Here is an 18923-nt window from a genome sequence, read left to right on the forward strand (position 1 = left end):
TTTTTTTTTTTTTTTTGTCTATGAAATTGACAGATTAGCATTATAAAGATGTTGGTAAGTTGATTTCTTTACAACACTAATGGATTCTTGTTTGAGAAGAACAATTTTAATTAAGTTATTTTTCAAATGATCCAGATTAGCCATAAAATTTGATGGGTTCTTCCTTTCCCTATCCAATTCCTTGCCACCAAATTTCATAAACCTTGTCTTTTAGTTTTTGTATACTTGCTGACAGACACCTTGGTTCTTACCTTAACAGAAGAATGAGCCAAAGGAAGAACTCCTAACAGGGCCAGACTTTGTAAAAGGTGTTAGGTTTCTTTGTATTCCAAGATTGTACAAGAGATATAGGGACAGGGCCATGGTACTCAGTGAACCCTGAACAGAAAATCTTTGGGTTACAGTAAATTCTGTAAGCACAGCGATGGTAGTGGACTGAACTCTGGCCCCAAATATCCAACCACCATCTGAACTGAGAAACCTATCAGCCAGTTGTGTTGTTTCACTGACACACAGACACAAGTTGACATTTATCGTGGTTTCAGCTGATAGGTGTATGTCCTTGTTTTATTGTATTGTAACAAGTCTGACTTGGGCTGACTGCAGTTATTCTCAGATGATGAGGGTAACCTGACTGTAACACTTCTCTTTCCAGTAAGGGACTCGACTTAAAGGGACGAAGACAGAAACTAACTGCAAGTGGTTCTGGTCATGGCAACTACTGTTTTCCTTAGTGTGACTATAGTATTTGTCAACTGTAATGTGAATTAGAGTGGTATTTGTTAAACTCCTCCAGTGGTATCAGCTAGAAACACTGATCATTGCAGCCATCTGTGAGGTTGTGAATCCTTAAAATAAACTGAGTACAAGAATGCAAGTTATTCTTTATAATCTTTTTATAAAAGATTCCAAGATAATTTCAAGATATCTGTTTCCTCCCCTTCCTACTATTGCAGCTATGTACCATCTGGAAATCCCTATGCTCCTGCATTGATACATCATAAAAGATCAACAGAACCATGCCCATGGACATCAGTGGGAAGCGTAATGTAATCCAACAGACAACGGGGTTTATGGTAGCTTTTATTCCCATCCTGAGTTATGTAAAGACCCAGAAGATCTATAAAACTATAAATCTAAACTTCCATACCCACTGATACATATCAGACAAGTGTTATCAATATGTCTCTCTGGTGATAAAAACTCGTCTGTGCTTTGAAAATTGTAGTTATTTCATTTCTTTTGTTGTTAAAACATCAATAAAACAGTCTGTTGAGGAAATTAGACCATGTAGACATTATACAGAGAGAGAGAGGGAGAGAGGTCAGTTGCAGAAATCCTAAACTCAGAGTGACGGCTCTGAATGATCTGTGGGATAAACAGCACTCAGTCAAAGTTAGATTATGTATAATTCACTATGTGCAGGTCAGAGAGAATTGAAGCAAGAGGAGATCAAAAGATTTTAGAAATGAGAAGTTGAGAAGAAACATTGAAAGTGCTTTTGAAGTAGGATAGTTTTGAGTTAGAATACTGCCCATGCAACCTTGACCCAGATTGAAGTAAAATAAATCTGTAAAACACGCTTGCAAACGAGGCCCAATTACTGAATCATCTCTCCCTTTATCCCCACCGTCCTCCCTTCTCTGTTTTACTCTCCATTCCTTTATTCATCTTCGGGTTTTTTTCTTTAAAGTTTTTCTCACATCCCAGTCCCTTGTATTTCTGTCCTTGTTCAGGCCATCCATCTTATCTACGGTGACCCAGTATCTCCTTCTGTTTCAGGATGCGTACTCCAAGTCCACTCCACTCCATGGCCTTGTTCTTTGTATTCCCTGTCGGTAGCCTTTCATCGCTCTACCCTGCAGCTATCTGCAGAGCCCAAGAGAGACCATAAGAAATAAGGCCACAGTTTAAAACATCTTCTTGCTTCTATACCAAGTGAACCTTGTTTGCTCAATGGCCCTGTGTTAATTTCAGAAAACAAGATAAATGCGATGTCCTCACTTTGGAGAGGTCTTTGCTGCGTTTCCTTTGGGAATTACGAGTGTGTTCAGACAAATTAATAAAAGGCTTAAGATAAACCTGCAGAGCTGCATTTAGTTAATTTCTAAAGATAAAATCTTTGGCTTGAACACAGCACGTGTTAACATTTCAAAAATCAGGGTGTTTTACTGGGTTCTATTGGGAGTATTTTGGAAATGAAATGTTTGAGATAATTTTTATCTTACTAAATCTGGTCTTTGGCTGGATGTTGGATCTCAAGAGAAAATCTGAATATCAGGTTGAAATCACTCACTGTCTGGTTGGGTATGTTCAGTACGTGTTAACATGGTAATCATAAAATAGGAACAGATCTGAATACACTGGTGTGTAGCTCTTTATTTGTTTTCTTCTTTCCACTCTTTGTTTGCTTTTGGTTTTTGTCACACCCTCACTTCACCTTCCTTTTATGCTGGACTTTTTTTCTTCTGCCAGCATGTAGAGTTTCCATAGTTACTCCCCCGTCTACCATTTCAGCTAGGGAACAGTACCAGTACCTACTGGGGAAAAAGTGTTATCCTTTTCCCCTGGAGAATTTGTACCCAGTGGCAGACAGAACTGCAAATTGAAAGAAAACCCTAGAGGGAACCAATTGAAATACCAATGATGCCATTCAGTAGCTCTAACATTAGTTTCATGGCTGTAAGTAAAGTAAAAAAAAAAAGCTTTTCTTTTTTTACTTTAACATTTAAAACCTGAAACTAAAATCTGCTTGTCGTGGATCATTATGCTGTGTATAGACCAAAGTTTAAATACAGAGATGTTGCAAATTCATTAGAGAAAAATCTAATTTATCAAAGGTCATAAGAGCTGATCACATGTCTCATCCTTTGAATGACAAGCCACCAGGAACAAAGGACGATGGAAGGTTTTGAAGGCCGTCAGAGAATGTAAAGGAATAATTCATCAACGTGAGAAATCTCGTCTTGATGTCCAGTTGATTTATCTTCAAAAGGCACTTGAAGGTGGATCAGCTTGCTTGCAACATCCAATAAATCAACAGTTCCTCATACAGAGTCAAAGGCTGGCCCGGCCTTCCTCTCCGACCCCCCGTGACCTTTAGTTTGTACATAAACCCATTGATTGCTACTAACCGAGTGGAAAATGCTGCTAAGATCCAAATGATTATTTTTTCCGGTTGATCTGCTGCAGATTGGGGCATGTTAGGGCAGGAATGCAGCCAGATGGACAGAGACACAATTGTCCCTGAAATGAGCTTTAAATATTTGAGAAGGTGAAGAGGCGCATCACTGAGAAGGCTGAGGTAGTGCTCCTCTAAACTAGTTTTTGCATTTGACATGATTATTTCTTTCCTTTTTGGTGCTTCTTATTTATTCTGTGTGCTTAATTCAAATTTTTGTATTTAATTTATTTTTTTTATTTAAGACAAAGGGAAAGGGAATACACTAAGCACATAACAGTCATTACGATATCGATTACTCATATTTTCATTTCTTAGAATAGCATGACTCATCGTTTACCTTTGCAGTGTGCCCCTTAATTAACACTGAGTTACTGAATCGAGATATTATAAGGTGGGTAGTGATGAAAGGGTTTTGGGAAAGAATAACTTTATTTGTGCTGTACATGGTTGCAACGTGATTTATAGTCTGGATAAAAAGTTGTTCATATTACATGTTATTGAGCTATAAAACATTCTGGGTATTAAGCCATTTAAAATATTTTTGCTTATACTTTCTCAATTTTAATATCGATAAAACATTTGTTATCTTATATCCCAGCTAGAGCCCAACCAATTTATTGGAAAACTCTCATCATTGGTTTATATTAGCTATTTCCCAATCTCTTTGTAGCTCCATTAATATTGGCTCATAAGTGAAAATTTTGATTGTAAGGAAAAAACACCCTTCAAATGTGTTACAAGTATTGACTTTGGACAGTTTGTCCACCAGGGGGCACTCTGCAACTTCCCTGTAAATAACTAGGAAATAGCCTTATGTTTCACTGGATTGTATTTAAAAGATTAATGTAAGCGGTAGGAACTCAAGAACTCACTTTTTGCAGATGACCCTGTTGCATATCTATTTCTGGGAATTCCTTTCTGAAGGTGCAAAATACAGGGAGGAGAATATTTAAAGCAAGCACGCAAAATAATTTACTAAGATTTGCAAAAGGCAATTTACTGCTAATTGTGTCAATATTTAATGCAGGAAAAAAAGCATGTCTTATTATTTGCACTCGGTATTGAAATGAACTGAATGCATCTGCGTTTAGAAAAAAGTGCAACTTTTTAAAATCACCCGTGAAGCACACCACATCTGAAAGAGCTATTTGATGATTGTGTTTACGCACCCGTTTATTAAATCTGGCCCAGATATCTGCATCGGTCTTAAAACCACTACATCGATTGGGTTTTAATCCAAACATAGAGTACATAGAAATGTACTATGTTCACACTGGCACGTGTGCAAGCCAAAATATTTTAACCTAATGCACTGACTTTTGTTTGCATGTGCATGTCTCTGTGTATAGTGCAGAATACAGTGTGTTGTATTTAGTTGCTGTGCTTTAGCAACCGACAACATATAACTGCGCTGTACCAACTAAACTTCTTTCCCTTTTCCTCTGACACTTTCTCTAACTTTTTTACACACAGGCACACACACACAAACACACACATGCACACACACACTAGTTTCCCAGTTGTTATCTGCTTTGGCCAGTAAGTCCCATAGCTCTTCTATTAACATTCAGACTGATAAAGCCCTTGCAAATCACTCCCACTGCACTGCATACTGACTGGCCTTAATGGGATGAGGCATTGTGTAAATGTGTGTCAGTGCGCAAGTGTGTGTGTGTATGTGTTAGGTTTTGCTGAGGTATCTGGATCCGTGCTCCACCCTGAAATTAGCTGCTCATTCCTCTCTACAGGCATCATGGCGATGATTGCTTCCCACACACACGCACACCTCTGATTGGCAGTAAGGCATTTAAAAAGTGCTCGAATCTGCATCACCATTCCAACAAAAGACTTGGTTAAAATGACAAGTGGCAAAGAAATCATGCTGAAATGTTAAGTGGTACCTCTGAACAGGTATTTATATGTGAGGTCTGACACCATGCGGTGAATTTATGGGAAAATTTGAATCTTTTTGCCTTTTTCAGACTGAATCAAAGAGCTGTATACATCTCTGAAGTGGCTCCCCCACCACGGCCCCCTGCATTACAAAACGCAGCAACTTGTGGGGAAGTGTTTGCTTTCCAACCGAACTTCTCCTAAAAGCAATGTCATCATCTTCATGACGTTGCAAAGTTAAAACTAACCCTCGTTCCCTTTCCTTATCTCAGAGAGGAAAGTATTTTAGAAAAAAACTGTCAGCTTGAGGCAAATTTGCTCCTTCAGCTCTTGGCTCTGGGACTGAAGCTATCAATCCTGAGCTCTTTGGGTCTTGGAGTTTGATTAATAGGTCTGCATTTGAGAACGGCTCTATTAGTGCAGCCTAGTGAGGGTGTCACACTGGGTGACCCTGTAGTGCCACTCTGTCATGGAGCCCTTTCTTCTCGATGCGATAGGAAAATGAACTTGTTAATCCCGAGCATGTCCAGAAATTCTTTGCTTAGCAGAGACTGATGAATAATATTTAAAGCAGCTAGCTCATATTTTAATTTAGAGCTACAAGAGTGCTGGAAGAGTGCTAAGTGCTGAATGTCATCAGCATAGCAGCAGCAGAGAAACCAGTAAACAACCAAGGTCAAGAGGTTGAGGTTAAGAAGAAGCGAGAAAAATAAGTGTCAGAAAATACAAATTCTCTCATGCCCAAATTCCCTGCTGTGTCACATATTCACTGGATTCAAATGCACGGTTTTCTCCAGTGTATTTGAAGCACTTTGGGCTCCTCTGCCCTTTTTACTATACAGAGGCTAACTCCAGGTACAAGTTTTGCCATTAGCAGTTTTCCACATATAAAAGCAGATTAAATAAAGATGAAAAAAGACAATAAAGAACCAGGCAAACGTCGAAACTTGCTGGTTTAACCGTTCAGCTGATACCCGTCCATTTACGTCGAGTAATTACGGATTATGGTCGGCTACTTAGCTCTGTGCCGCATATGAACAGCAATCACCCTGACTCATGGTCTCTCCCTGATATAAAGAGGAAAATAAACTCACCATGTCCGTCTCTCTGTGTCATGTCACCCACTGTGTGCGCAGAGATGTACTTAGACCAACACAGCTGTTCCTGCTGTGCCTCACAATTAACATTATAGCAGTTTAATAGCACTACTTTAACTGAGTGCAACATTAAATGTGGAAAAAGCTGGCTAATTGGAGTGAATTAGGAACGAGCTATGAGAAAGAGGCCAACCAGTACTGATCTTTTTGAGACAATACAAACAGCAGTGTGTGAAATTAATATCAAACAGTGTCGATGAGAATGCTGGATAAACCTCAGCATATGGCAATAGGCTGTAGGGTGGCACTGCAGTGCAGGGAGTTGTCGCCTCACAGCAAGATGGTTAGTGTGAAAGGAGAGTATGCCAGGGATGGGGCGAGATGAAGGCAGCTGTGGTGACCCCTAAAGGCAGCAGGTAGAAGAAGAAGAGTTGAAGTTTCAGTATCGGCATTGCTATAAGTGTAGTGCAATGAGCTCTTTTAGTGTAGTTTCATTCCTGTAGCTGTCATCTAAAATTTTAGGGTTGGGTGTATCTGGATGAGCAAATGGCAGCACCTCTGTTTTGGCCTCAGTTATTAATACACACAGATATATGCAGCAGCAATGCACTCTCACTGCCCTAAAGCACGTTTTTAAAGCAAAGAAAAGGCTAGCGTTCGGGATGTACAGAGATTTCTTTAAAGAACAAACTACACAAAGCCAGACATCCATTCTCAGTGCAGCTCTCCTCAGTTGTAACCTGAGGCGGTGGAAGGCAGCCATGATTTAAGGGCTCTAATTAAGTTGCTAACTGTGAATCTATCGCAATGCACATTTTCTCTTTGGCCGTAGGGGAAGTACGATAGATTTTAAGATGTAGAGGAAGAGATGTACAGCAAAGGAAATCGTGAGGAAAAGGAGAGGTAAGAGAGGTCGTGGCAAAGATGAGACGGAGGACAGTGAAAGGCTTTCCAGAGAAAACAACAAAGAGAACTGGGCCAAAGTATTGGCTTCACCCAGCTACAGAGTACAAATGAATTGGAGTGCTTCCTGACATAATTTTAGAGGAGCGTGAGAGGGCACTGCCTGGTGTGACATGCTAATTTATGGAGATGTATTGCTTTTTTCTGTTTTTCCAGGTTATAGCTTGGCACCACAGAATTAAAACCTCTGTTTTTTGGCTCTGCAGAACTCACTGGAGGGTTTGAAAACTAGCAGGCTATGATTTGTTGTTTTGCAGCTGGCCAGGAAATAGCTGTGGGCGTTAGAGGTTGAATGATAAGAACATTGGACAAGACACCAAGAGGATGGGAACATGTCCTCCAATGCAGACTATTTTAATTCACAGTGGCATCGTTTTGTAATGACCTTATTTATTTTCTGGGCTGAGGCTTTGGATCTTTATTTGTTGCATGCAACCCTTGAGCCCCTAGCTATCCCCATAGTGAACTTAAATGTAGTGAACTAAGCTGGTCTTGGCGTTCTTGAAGCATATATAATGTAATGCATGACAATGCTCTGGAGTCTTTGGGGTAGGGAAGCTAAGCACGTTAGCATGATTAGCACCAAAGGCAGCAAAATGGTTAAAACCACAATTAGACTTTGAAGATACACATTGTGTATTTTTAAAGGTAAGAATTTGTTTGTTAGAAAACTGCAGAGTGAACCTTTGAGGTTATGGTTAGATTTAGATTGAGTTTAGACTTTAGATTGAGTTTTCTTACCTCAGAAAAATAAGAACAGTCTGGCCACATTTAGTTTACGTTCTTTCACTTCTGGATATAATCAGAACTGGAACCACAAACATCATAAACCTTTTCAGAGAGGACTCTTTCTCCTGGCAGTCTTTCCAAACAACCCATACTTGTTTTTTGCCTTTCTAATGGTATTGTCATGAGCTAACTGAGGCCTGTAGAGTCTGTGTAGCACTTGGGTTTTTTGTAAAAAAAATTCCCAGGAATGTTGTGGCATTGTGTTAACACACACCTGAATGCTGCAGACCAGCAAACAGCAAAAATGTCTGCTTTTATAGAGTTGCTCACATTTGCTGATAATCAGATAATCAAGTACAGTGATCCCTCGCTATAACGCTGTTTCGCTGATTTTTTTGTGTGTGCAATTTTGTATGCTGGTTTTTTGTTTTTTTTACTGTGCATTGTGTTCTGTGTCCTGATTGGCTGTAGACCATTGTCAATCAATCTCGTGCCGTGTCTCCTGTACAGTACAGAATGCGTTCAGCTTGTCAAATTTACATAAATCTTTGATAAATCGAACTTTGAGAGTGTTTAAACAAGAGAGAAAAGTGTGAAAATGTCAATGCTTGTCTGAGAAAAGTGTATAAAGCATGTAGTGAGGGGTTTTACAGCCTTAAAACAACTATAATACTTGTAAAAAATAAAGTTAGCTACTTCGCCTACTTTCACCTATCGCGGATTATTTTTGGAACGTAACTCCCGAGATAAACAAGGGACTACTGTATCTCTGATTAGTAGCACCTGGCTGCTTTTTACCCTTTTAATTCCTATGGAAACAGTAGGACTGTACATAATTTTTCATAGGAGTACAAAAATTAGGAAGAATGGCATTGCTTTGCTTCCAAGAAGGCTTTCAAATGTATCCATAGTGTTTTTATAAGCAGGAGCTTGTCAAACTTTACCCAAGTGACCTGGAATCATAGGTTTTCGAAACTTAAGTCAAAAGTGAAACAGTGAATAGTTACCGTTTGGACTGAATGATTAATAGTCAAATGTAAGTAGTGTGATATAATCTGTTCTGTTTAACAGAGAGATATTACTGGGATTACATTCTGCATTGCATAATATCTACCCCTTAATGAATATAAAAGGGAAATGTGAGGCAAGGAAATTAATTTAAAAAAGAGTTCCTGTTAAACAAACAAACTGCATCATATCACTCCTATCAGAGGTGGATCATGTTGGCTCATCTTCTTAACTGATAATGAAAGTTCAATAACGGCTTTAATACGCTGATGTAAGCCTCATATAATCTCTGAAAGTCCTCTAGTTCTAGGTCACCGTAGCAAATTGATTAACATTTACAGCTTGGTTTTTAAAGAGAATAACCAAACGTTTTTCAGTGTGCTGCACTCTAATATTACTGTTTGGTATAAAGCGTGGCTCATCGGCACAACATTTTATCAAAAGCCAGCATGTCGATGAGAAGTGAGAAGCACCGCTGTGACTGTTCGAGAACTGAATTCAATAAACCGAGACTTTATATTCATCCAGAGTTTAATATGAACCTTCATACCCCTCGCTGTTGTGGAAATGAAGCCCACTGAGATCACAAAAAAACGAAAAACAGGCAACAGGGAGGACTTGGTTATCATTTTGGATTAGACATCATGGGTGAAAATTTTCTGCAAATTAGGATGAAAGCCAGCTAAGGCAAAACTTTGACCACTTGTACAACATTTTTATAATATTGCAATTTATGTATTCTGTAGTGCAAAGACTGCATAAACTGAATAATGTGTTTCAAAAATTAGAGCTAATAAGTCCTATTACATGCCATGTGAGAAATGGGATGTAGAGCATGCTGTTGTCAACAGGGCCCTGGAAACTGAGCCACTAGGACATTTGCATCAGTAGTCAAATAAAACAGCAGACTCAAATAGATTAAGACAGATGCATTGTTCTGTATGCCAATGGATGGATGGAGGCCAGTTTCCAGTCCCAGTACAGGAGGGGACTGGTTTCCATCAGAATAGCGATAACAAAGTGTCCCTCCACAGGTTAATTTAGTCCAAAATGGAGCAGAGGCGGATCTCTGACCCCAAATTATTGGGTTTATGAACATTAATGCATCATTTCATCCACACATTTGTTCACACTGAACTGTTTCTGCAGTTCAGAGTCAGCCTTTAGCCCTATTCACACAAAATTAGTCTCACCGGGAGAATGCATGTGCTTTAGGAAATAAATCACATGTTTATGCTCACATAGGATAAGCAGCTCTGTGTTTTACTCAACGGCAACATCTTTGGTCCCTAGCTACAGAGCTAGCATTAATATTAATAGGCTGTTAAGCATCTCATCTATCTCACCACCCTTCGAGATTTCACTCTTCTAATGGATGTGACCTGGATCTCTCTGTTGATAGGTCTCCATGTTGTTTGGCTACAACAGCACAAAGTGCCGTCCAACCTTTCTTTTGTAATTACCAGAGCAGCCTCTTTTGTGCAAGAAAAAGCCAGGAGAAAAACATTTAAAAAGAAAGTTTGCAAAAGGGAAAAGTTAATCCAAAACGGCCTCATGGTAATTTTCACCAGACTATTAGTATCTGGCTAAATGTGGAGGGTAATCTTCAGTGGAATTATGATTATTTTTTAATTATGGCACCGATTACCTTCACATTTATTACAAACGATTTGAATTCCCCAGGTAAAGACTACCACTACCTGATCTACCAGTGTTTAATCACACAAATACAGTTGCTGGATTGTTTTTGGAAGCCCACAAAAACAATCCTGCTGGTTGCTCACAACAACCAACAGGAAGAGGAGGACAATCAATAGCTGGACAAAAACCACATGAACAGATTTGTAGAACTTACCAAAAAAGTCTTACAGTTTTATTGTCTTTTCTTCAAGCCATCCCGTTTTGTCCTGTGTTTGTAGAAAAGACAAGTTGAATCACATTGCTCTGGGTGCCCACAAGAATCGATGTGAACGTCTGTGAAGCAAATTTTTCACCATCATTTCACCCAGTGCAAATTTGTTTCAGTAGGTGTTTTTAAAACTGAACATGGACACCAAAATTGCTTCTTTGAAACTGGTAGTAAAAACGCTTTGTAGTGCTGTAAAGTTGGACATTTTAACACGAGAGTCTGAGGATTGACTCTTTCTATGAGTCAGCGTCAAGTGACCGTTAGAGGAACCACATGTTAGCTTTATTTTTTAGCTCTGAAGCTTTGTTTCAGTCAATCAAATTAATTTCACTTTGATCTGCAACAAATTGAAGTGATTTCAATAGCTTCTTTATATTAAGCTTCAAACTGGAAAAACATTTCCAGTTTGAAGTTTCAAAGCTTTAATCTCCAGCTGTCACCTTAGAACTAAACAGCAGCACAGAGAGCGCATTCAGCGATAAAATAATTAACTTGAACAAAAATGTTGGTTTTACCACTCTGTGGACTAAATCACCAGATTATTTTTCCATCATAATTTGATAACTTATTTGATTGGGTGACGCTCACAGGGATCTTTCTGAAATGCCCCTTTTTATGTGGGCACACTCAGAGCCTGAAGCAGAAAGCCCTTCTTAACAGAGAGAGTCAAGAGGCACCGTTGGGGGTTTTAGGTTTTGTCTGGCTCTCTTTTGTTTTAGACTCCCTAACACGGATTTGGTGCTTCTTGCAGCGGGGCTTTAGGGGGGATTGAGGTGGACAGGGGCGAGCTGGAAAGGTGTGCGTTGTCTCTCAATCCCACCCACACAAGCGAAGGGATTTACTGTTCATCACAGGGTTTATAAAGGGACTAAAAAATATGGATAGACAGATCAAAACTACAGTTGAATGAGAGGCGGCGGAGATGAAGGAACAGCGTTTGACTAAAATGTTGCTTAAAAATTTAATCCAAAATATATGTGTGTGTTTATACACAATCTCAGCCATATGACAGTGCCAATTAAATTTTTGCTGGGAGCTGACCCCCAAATTAATCAGGGTGTGCAGTGATGGGATGTTTTCTCACCATTTCTGCTTTCTGACACTTGCCAGACTCTGTGTTCGCTGCCTGATGCGGCAGTGGTCGTCCCTGTGTTTGGTTGACTTGATTAAATCTGTGGTGTAATGGGAAACAAATTATGGCTTATGCAACATGATGAGATGAAGAAGGGGGGCATAATTAGTATGTTCATCCACCTCTTTAAAGAGATGTGTGGGTTTGTCTCTATGTGTGTGTGTGTGTGTGTGTGTGTTTGTGCAGCACATCTCCCAATCCACACTCCTTCTCCTCCCCCTTCTTCTCATTTGTTGGATGTCTCCTTGGCTTCAGCGTGTGTGTGTTTTTGTGTAGTACATGTGTCCACATGTAGTTGCTGTAGGGCCGACATCCTGGTGTGTGCTTGACAGTGTAGTGAATAGTTCATATGTATTCATGAGTAGTTACTTCAGGCATCGCCACCAGAGTCATCAGTCCTTGGCCTGGAAGTGATCTGTCAGTGGCTGTAATGATCCAGCACACACACTTACATGCACACGCTCCCTGTTGCAAGGTCTTCTGTCCTTGTCAAGCATGCCAAGGTTGGTAACTCTCACATATGGCCCGAGAGCAGATGCACCTTTTTTTGTTTCCCGGCAGAGGACGGGCTCCAACAAGTTTCCTTTTGACTGACGGGTAAACACAAAGAATGATGTGCTGCCAGGTGAAGACTGTGGGAAAAACAGACATGTGCATAAATATAACAAATGGAGTGTAAAGTGTGGTTTAATTTTAGTGTCATTAACATACCCTGCTCTTTATCTATTTAAGGAATCTATTTGTAAATGCCTTCAGAGTGAAATAGGTTGAATAGTAATTACTTTTAAAAAATAAGATCCAACTTTTAGGAACTGTTTAGCAGTCTCCAGATTTTTAAGGAGTTTGGTTTCTAAGAAAGAGTTTCAAGATGGCTTTTTAAAGACTTCCTGCCTGTTTAGTCATGAGAATGAGTGCTGTAAGTTTGTGGGTATGTGCCCAAGTTAAAACTTTTATTATGTTACTCATTTGTTCTGATTTGCATTATTTTTGTCATGCATCTGTTCATCATTCATCCATCCATTTTCTGTCACTTATCTGAGTCTGGATCACAGGGGCAGCAGACTAAGCCCATATCTCCCACTCCTTGGTGACCTCATCCAGCTCTTTTGGGAGTGGATACCAAGGCGTTCCCAAGCCAGCCAGGAAATGTAATCGCTGTAGTTGTTCAAGAGTGAGGGAGCAGGAGATTGACAGATGGATTAGTTCAGCATCAGCAGTGATTTGCACGCTATACCAGTCTGTTGTGGTGAAGCAGAACCAAGCATGAAAACTAAGCTGTCAGTCTATGTTCTTACGCTCACCTATCGCCATGAGCTCTGGGTAGTGACCAGAAGAGTGAGTCTGTGGATACGAATGCAAGCGGTGGAAATGAGCTTCTTCTGCAGGGTGTCTGGGCTCTATCTTAGAGTATGAGGAGCTTACTCCATATCAAAAACACCCAATTGAGGTGGTTTGGACATCTGGCTAGGAAGCCTACAGGGGCACCTCTGAGTTGAGATGTTTCTGGCATGTCCTAAAAAAATATTCCATACAGTGAAAATTGAAAAATGTCACACTTCTACACTTTGCTTGTTATTGTTTTTGTGTTTAACATACATTTCTGTCTCCTTCTGCTTCTGTGTTTGTGCAGTGGTATCGGTAGGAACTGGCCATGGGCATCAGGTGGTAGCAGCATCCTGGCAGAGTATGGCACCCTGCATCTGGAGTTTATGCACCTCAGCAGACTCTCAGGAAATCCAGAGTTTGCTCAGAAGGTAACAGACACAGAGACTTGAAAATGTGTTTTCCCACTTAATACAAAGACTTGTTTTCTATTTGCTCTAGTCCGTAATGTCAGGTTATTTTAAAAGATGTTTTTTGTAATACAAAAATATCTAAGCAATGAAAAATACCAGTCCAGAGTCTAGGTAAAGGTGCAGTATGTAAGAGTATTAGTTCTTTATAACATAAAGAAAAACAAAAATCCTATACCGGAGATAAACAGTTCACATTAATTTATATCAATTACATCTTAGTATTGTTGTTCAGAGATATTTACTAAAATTAGCATGCTAACTAGCTAGTCCCTTGTATAATATAATATAATGTGCATATTTTGCAACTTTTGAGAATTTTAAGAAATATTTATGTTCTTTTTTCTTTCTTTTAATATTAGGTAATGAACATCCGTAAAGTACTCAATCGCCTGGAAAAACCTCAGGGGCTGTACCCCAACTACCTGAACCCCAACAGTGGACAGTGGGGCCAACGTAAGTCCTGATTCCCAGTTTCACACCCTGTATATTGTTCTTTCTTCCCTTTTTATTTGTATTGCGTACATGTATGCTAATAAATGTTTGTATAGTACTTTTCAAAACCAGTGTTACAAAATGCTTTACAAAAAGAAATAATCCACAAAATAAAATACAGTTATACAGCAGGGAAAAAAATAATAAAAGAAGATGAAAGCTCAAAGGATAATTTATGAGGGGGGGCCTCAAGCACCAATTAAACCTCTGTGGACGTTATTTTCTGGGATAAATCCAGTCAACCATTCAGAGGACTTTATTTAGTGTCTAAATTTAAAAGTGAAAGGTGAAAAGTTGTGTTTTCACGCTCTTCACCAATTAACTTTTAACCGCTGAATATTCTCACTAGGTTGGATATCTAATGAATGTCTAAATGGCACTGGCTAAAATCAGGTAAGAGTTCAAAAAATGATGTGGTAGACATCTACATTGGGTACTTTTAAAAACATATGTGACACCACATGCAACAAATGATGCAAATTTTAAATGCATTTTCCTAAAATTTGAGAACTTATAGATTAACATGCAAAAAACAGATATTATTTTCACTGCATTTTGAACTTGTTAAACTGTGGGTTTGTTGAATTATTGTGGTTTGTTAGCAATGCAAATAGATGAATACTCCCATGTAGCACATTCGTAAATTATTTAACTTAGTTTTTGTATAAACTATCGACTGATTACAGTCTACACAGCGTTGTTGCCACAGGTTAAAAAGATGGAAAAGTCAGCATTGCCAGTTTGGCTGACCAGTCAGGCCATACCCACACACATGTGGTTCACTGAGCCGAGAGGTGTGCTGTACGAGGACTTGAGGCAAAATGGTGCACTGTTTATTTGCAGTTTACATATCAGAAGCTGTGCAATAAACTACATTTTTTGGATATAGTTATGAGAGAGCTTTATATCAAGTCAACTTAAGATAACAAACTTTGGGAATCCAAGTTGTTCTTGATTGCATCATTGCGAGGCTGTTTTTGTGCACATGATTCTTGCTCCATACTTTTGGCCATCATTAGATCTTTCTTTTTATTTTGTTTGTTTGAAGTACCTACTTAAGAGAGTGAAGGTGCACAAGCATATTTGTTTTTTTTTAATGTAAAATTCATTGCTGCAGCCAGGGGTAGTACAAAAGTGACTGCCTTAGACTGATTTATAGGTTTAGTGTCCTCTAGAGGTATTGGTTCTGTCACTAATTAGCTAACATACACTATTGCAGGCCCATTAGCAGCACCCCAGTGCTGTCACGTTCTTTATAGGCACAAGATGATGCTAACAGGCTCTTAAAAACTTGAACTTTAGATCCTTTTAAACCCAGTTTCACAAACAGTGTTAGATCTGTGAGAGTTTTTGAGAGTAGGCATCCATGGTTTCAAATAGCCCCAATACATGTAGTGTTTTATGTCCACTTTAAAGTTCCTACCTACTCACCAGATGCTACAGTCAGACAGCTGAAGCTGATTTCAGAGTGTGCCAGATGTTTCACAGATGGCATAACTGCATCCAAATCAAAGTTAACACTTGCATCAACTGTTTGCGTTTGTTTGTCTTGAAACAATAAAAAGGCAGTAACATTTCAGTCCCAGGTTTCCGCTGGCTAAGCATCACCAATCACAGCCAACACCCTTCACATGTTGAACTCTTTCTTTCGTTCTCATTGGGGATTTAGCTGCCCCCAGTTGTTCCATTAAAGCTTATTTGAGATATGAGTGTTTAGGAGGGTGATTTGAGTACTGTGGGCCATCCTTATCATGTGGCGGATAAAAACTGTGTTAATCTTCTCGGGTTTGTTCACTGATTAACGAGAAAGTAAACATCTCCTCTGTGTGCCGTAATGCTCGACCCTTGAACTTGTCGTTTTCTTGCTAGTTTATGCCTTTGCTTTAGACAATAATTTTTATGCGTAATACTAAAGTACGTTAATCAAGCGTTCCTGTTGTGTTCGCACATTTTAAGATTTATCTCGGGCACAAATGCAAGACTGAGTCATAACTTCCCCCACAGAATAAAGGTGAAATGGATCAGTGTGTAATTAAAATGAAAATCGTGGGTTGAAATCTTTGGGTTAATAATTAGCTAGACTTTGAGTCTGGTATCAGAAATATTAATAAAATTTGCATTTATCACTTGAAGAATGTCAGCAAGGTTAGATCGTTTTTATCCACGATGACAATGACACAGTAATGCATGCAAATTACAGCTCGTCTAGATTACTGCAGTGTACTTTGTGTCAATCTTTTAAAGAAAAGAGATCTACACCTGCAATTTGGACTGACTAAAACCAAGAGATACCATCTTATTGTACTCATTACTCTGTCTTCAGCTCAGATTGACACTTTGAAAGGGTGGTAATTGTATTTTTAATTTTCTGTGAACTTACCACCATGTTTTGTGCATTAATGATCCTTTACCATAATTTTAGATAACTTCTCTATATACCATGCCAGAGCACGAATGTCCCCTCCCCTCCTGATCTGGGCCTGAGTATACTTAACATGCCTCCCTCTCTTTCATGCACTTTGCTGTTTAATTGAGGCTCTTTTTGACAGAACTGACAAACTTCCCTCTTAAACGTTGGCTTATAGATTTGCTAATTACTTACTGCATTCATTGGTGTTATGTGCTTAGGTTGGGTTACAGAAGACTATTAATATGACTCTTAACTTGATGCTCTGGTTTATTGTCATTTTTGGTTCCAATGCGGACCATAATTTACTAAATGCACATGGTGTTGGTTTCAGTGAGGCTTGAAACTCACAGTTGAAACCTTGAGTTCATCAGCAACGTGCATTTTACGGTGCGTTGACGCCAAAGTCACGAACACGAAGGTTTGGCTCAAATTACTCACATGAAAGCAACGAAAGCGAACCCTGAGAAAAGAAGCATCACAATAAACAGTGATGAAAGTAACTGCTGCTGGTGGCGCTTTTACTTTGTAACCATTTTAACCTTTGGAGTATTGAGAAACTTGACCTCTACATTATCTTAAGGATCTGCACTTACGCCATAACGATTGTCACTTTCATAACTTTCATTCAGATTATTTCACTTTCTTCTGTTTTTATTTTATCTGTCTACTTATGTCTTACCCAGTTGTGTTTATCTTAAATGATCCCTATGCAAATTAGATTTAATTAAAGTTTACCGAATGAAAGTTCTGTATAAATATTATGGAGCTCTGTTAACAGTGACTGAAGATAAAGAGTGCCAATATTTGTCCGTTAAACAAAGTTGATATAAAAGGGTCAGCATGCTGTTTCAGTAGTTTCAGTATTTAAACAGGCTGACAGAATGATCCAGTATTAGTTTAAATTAGCCTAATAAAAATGTGTTAAGTTGTACTGCTTGTAGCTGTTGTGGAGCTTTTGTTAGGCCAGGGAAGCTGGAATGAGTCATGCAGAATTACTTATGCAGTAATCTTGATATAGAGGATTAATACATGTTGACGCATTGTCCCCCAGTCCCGAAGTTTGTTCCAGAGCGGGGTATCTTTAAACTAATTTGCCATGCCTCTCCCTCAGTTATTAGTCTATTAGATAACCCTGACACTACTCTGTGACACATTTTCCTAAGTCCAGATAGGAAAGATGTCAGTTGGGGCTCAGATTAAGAGACTAATCTCCAAGGCTTTTGAATGAGTTGGACACTTCTAAGGTCATGCCGAAATGGAGAGGCCCACTCTAAAGAGAAAATCCTTTACACTAGCAGCAGAGGAAGTGTTTCTGCACATGGGCCTAAAGTGGAATATCCTCTTCCTGTTCTCTTTCTTTCCCCTCACTGTGTCATCACACTTTCCATTTGAACCTTGACTTTCTTTACATTATTGAAACCCACTATTTACCCGTGTCACTGTCAGGTATTTTCATACTCACTCCAAGCCACGTCTTTAACATCTCCGGTGCCGCACAGGTCCGTCCGCACGCTCGTGCTTCTGACAAGGCGCAGGTAACAGGGTGTAATTTTAAAGCCATTATCGGACTCGTCACACCGTGCAACTGAACAGGTAATGATAATAATGATAGAGACGTGAGGCTGGAGGAAGAGGAAATAATGGAAGTCTTGATCACAAAGAGAGAGGAGAAAGGACAAGAACATAAAGAAAGGTGTATAATGTGGAGGTGATGTAACTTATAGTTTGGGAGAGGAACCCAGCACTAAAAGCCTCTCCTTTCTAACAGCACTTGTCATACGTTGGAGGAAACTGCCAGCTGGGTACATATAATTAAAGTGACACTGACAAGCGGAAAGAGTGGGCCTGCATATCAAAATCAGTTTTTCAGCCTGTTCTTAAAGCTGGTTTAAGTGGGGTTGACCACTAGAGAGCAGAAACCAGTGGCTTAATCAATTTATTATAGCGATTTAAATTAGAAGGTGGATGCCAGGTTCTTGAAGCTACAGAGACAGACAGATGTCCAAGCAACATTTAGTCACCTTATTACAAGAATGCCCACATGGAGGGCAAAAAGGAGTTACACAGAGAGATTGTTATTCTCCCAGATTCATAACTTCTCACTTGCTCTCTGTTAAATCCTGAATTTGTTAAGTCCTCACATATATCAGCATGAATCATCAGGCCCCATCATGCCTTAAAGACCTCATAGCATCATGTTATCCCAACAGAGGACTTTGCTGTCAGGCTACAGGCTGACTTGTTCCTAGAGTTTCTAAAAGTAGAATGGGAGGCAGAGCCTTCAGCTTTCAGGCATCCAGCTCCTTGTTT

General features: G+C 39.3%; 1 protein-coding gene across 1 annotated transcript in view; it reads left to right on the plus strand.

Moving 5' to 3' along the window:
- man1a1 (mannosidase, alpha, class 1A, member 1) overlaps positions 1-18923 on the plus strand; it is a 148200-nt gene that overhangs the window by 113457 nt on the left and 15820 nt on the right. The window contains exons 6-7 of the mRNA XM_003456632.5: positions 13546-13669; positions 14071-14164. Of these exons, the coding sequence (XP_003456680.1) occupies positions 13546-13669; positions 14071-14164 (218 nt within the window). The remainder of the gene's footprint in view (positions 1-13545; positions 13670-14070; positions 14165-18923) is intronic.

The sequence above is a fragment of the Oreochromis niloticus genome, linkage group LG15 (assembly GCF_001858045.2).
Source record: "Oreochromis niloticus isolate F11D_XX linkage group LG15, O_niloticus_UMD_NMBU, whole genome shotgun sequence".
Lineage (NCBI taxonomy): Eukaryota > Metazoa > Chordata > Actinopteri > Cichliformes > Cichlidae > Oreochromis > Oreochromis niloticus.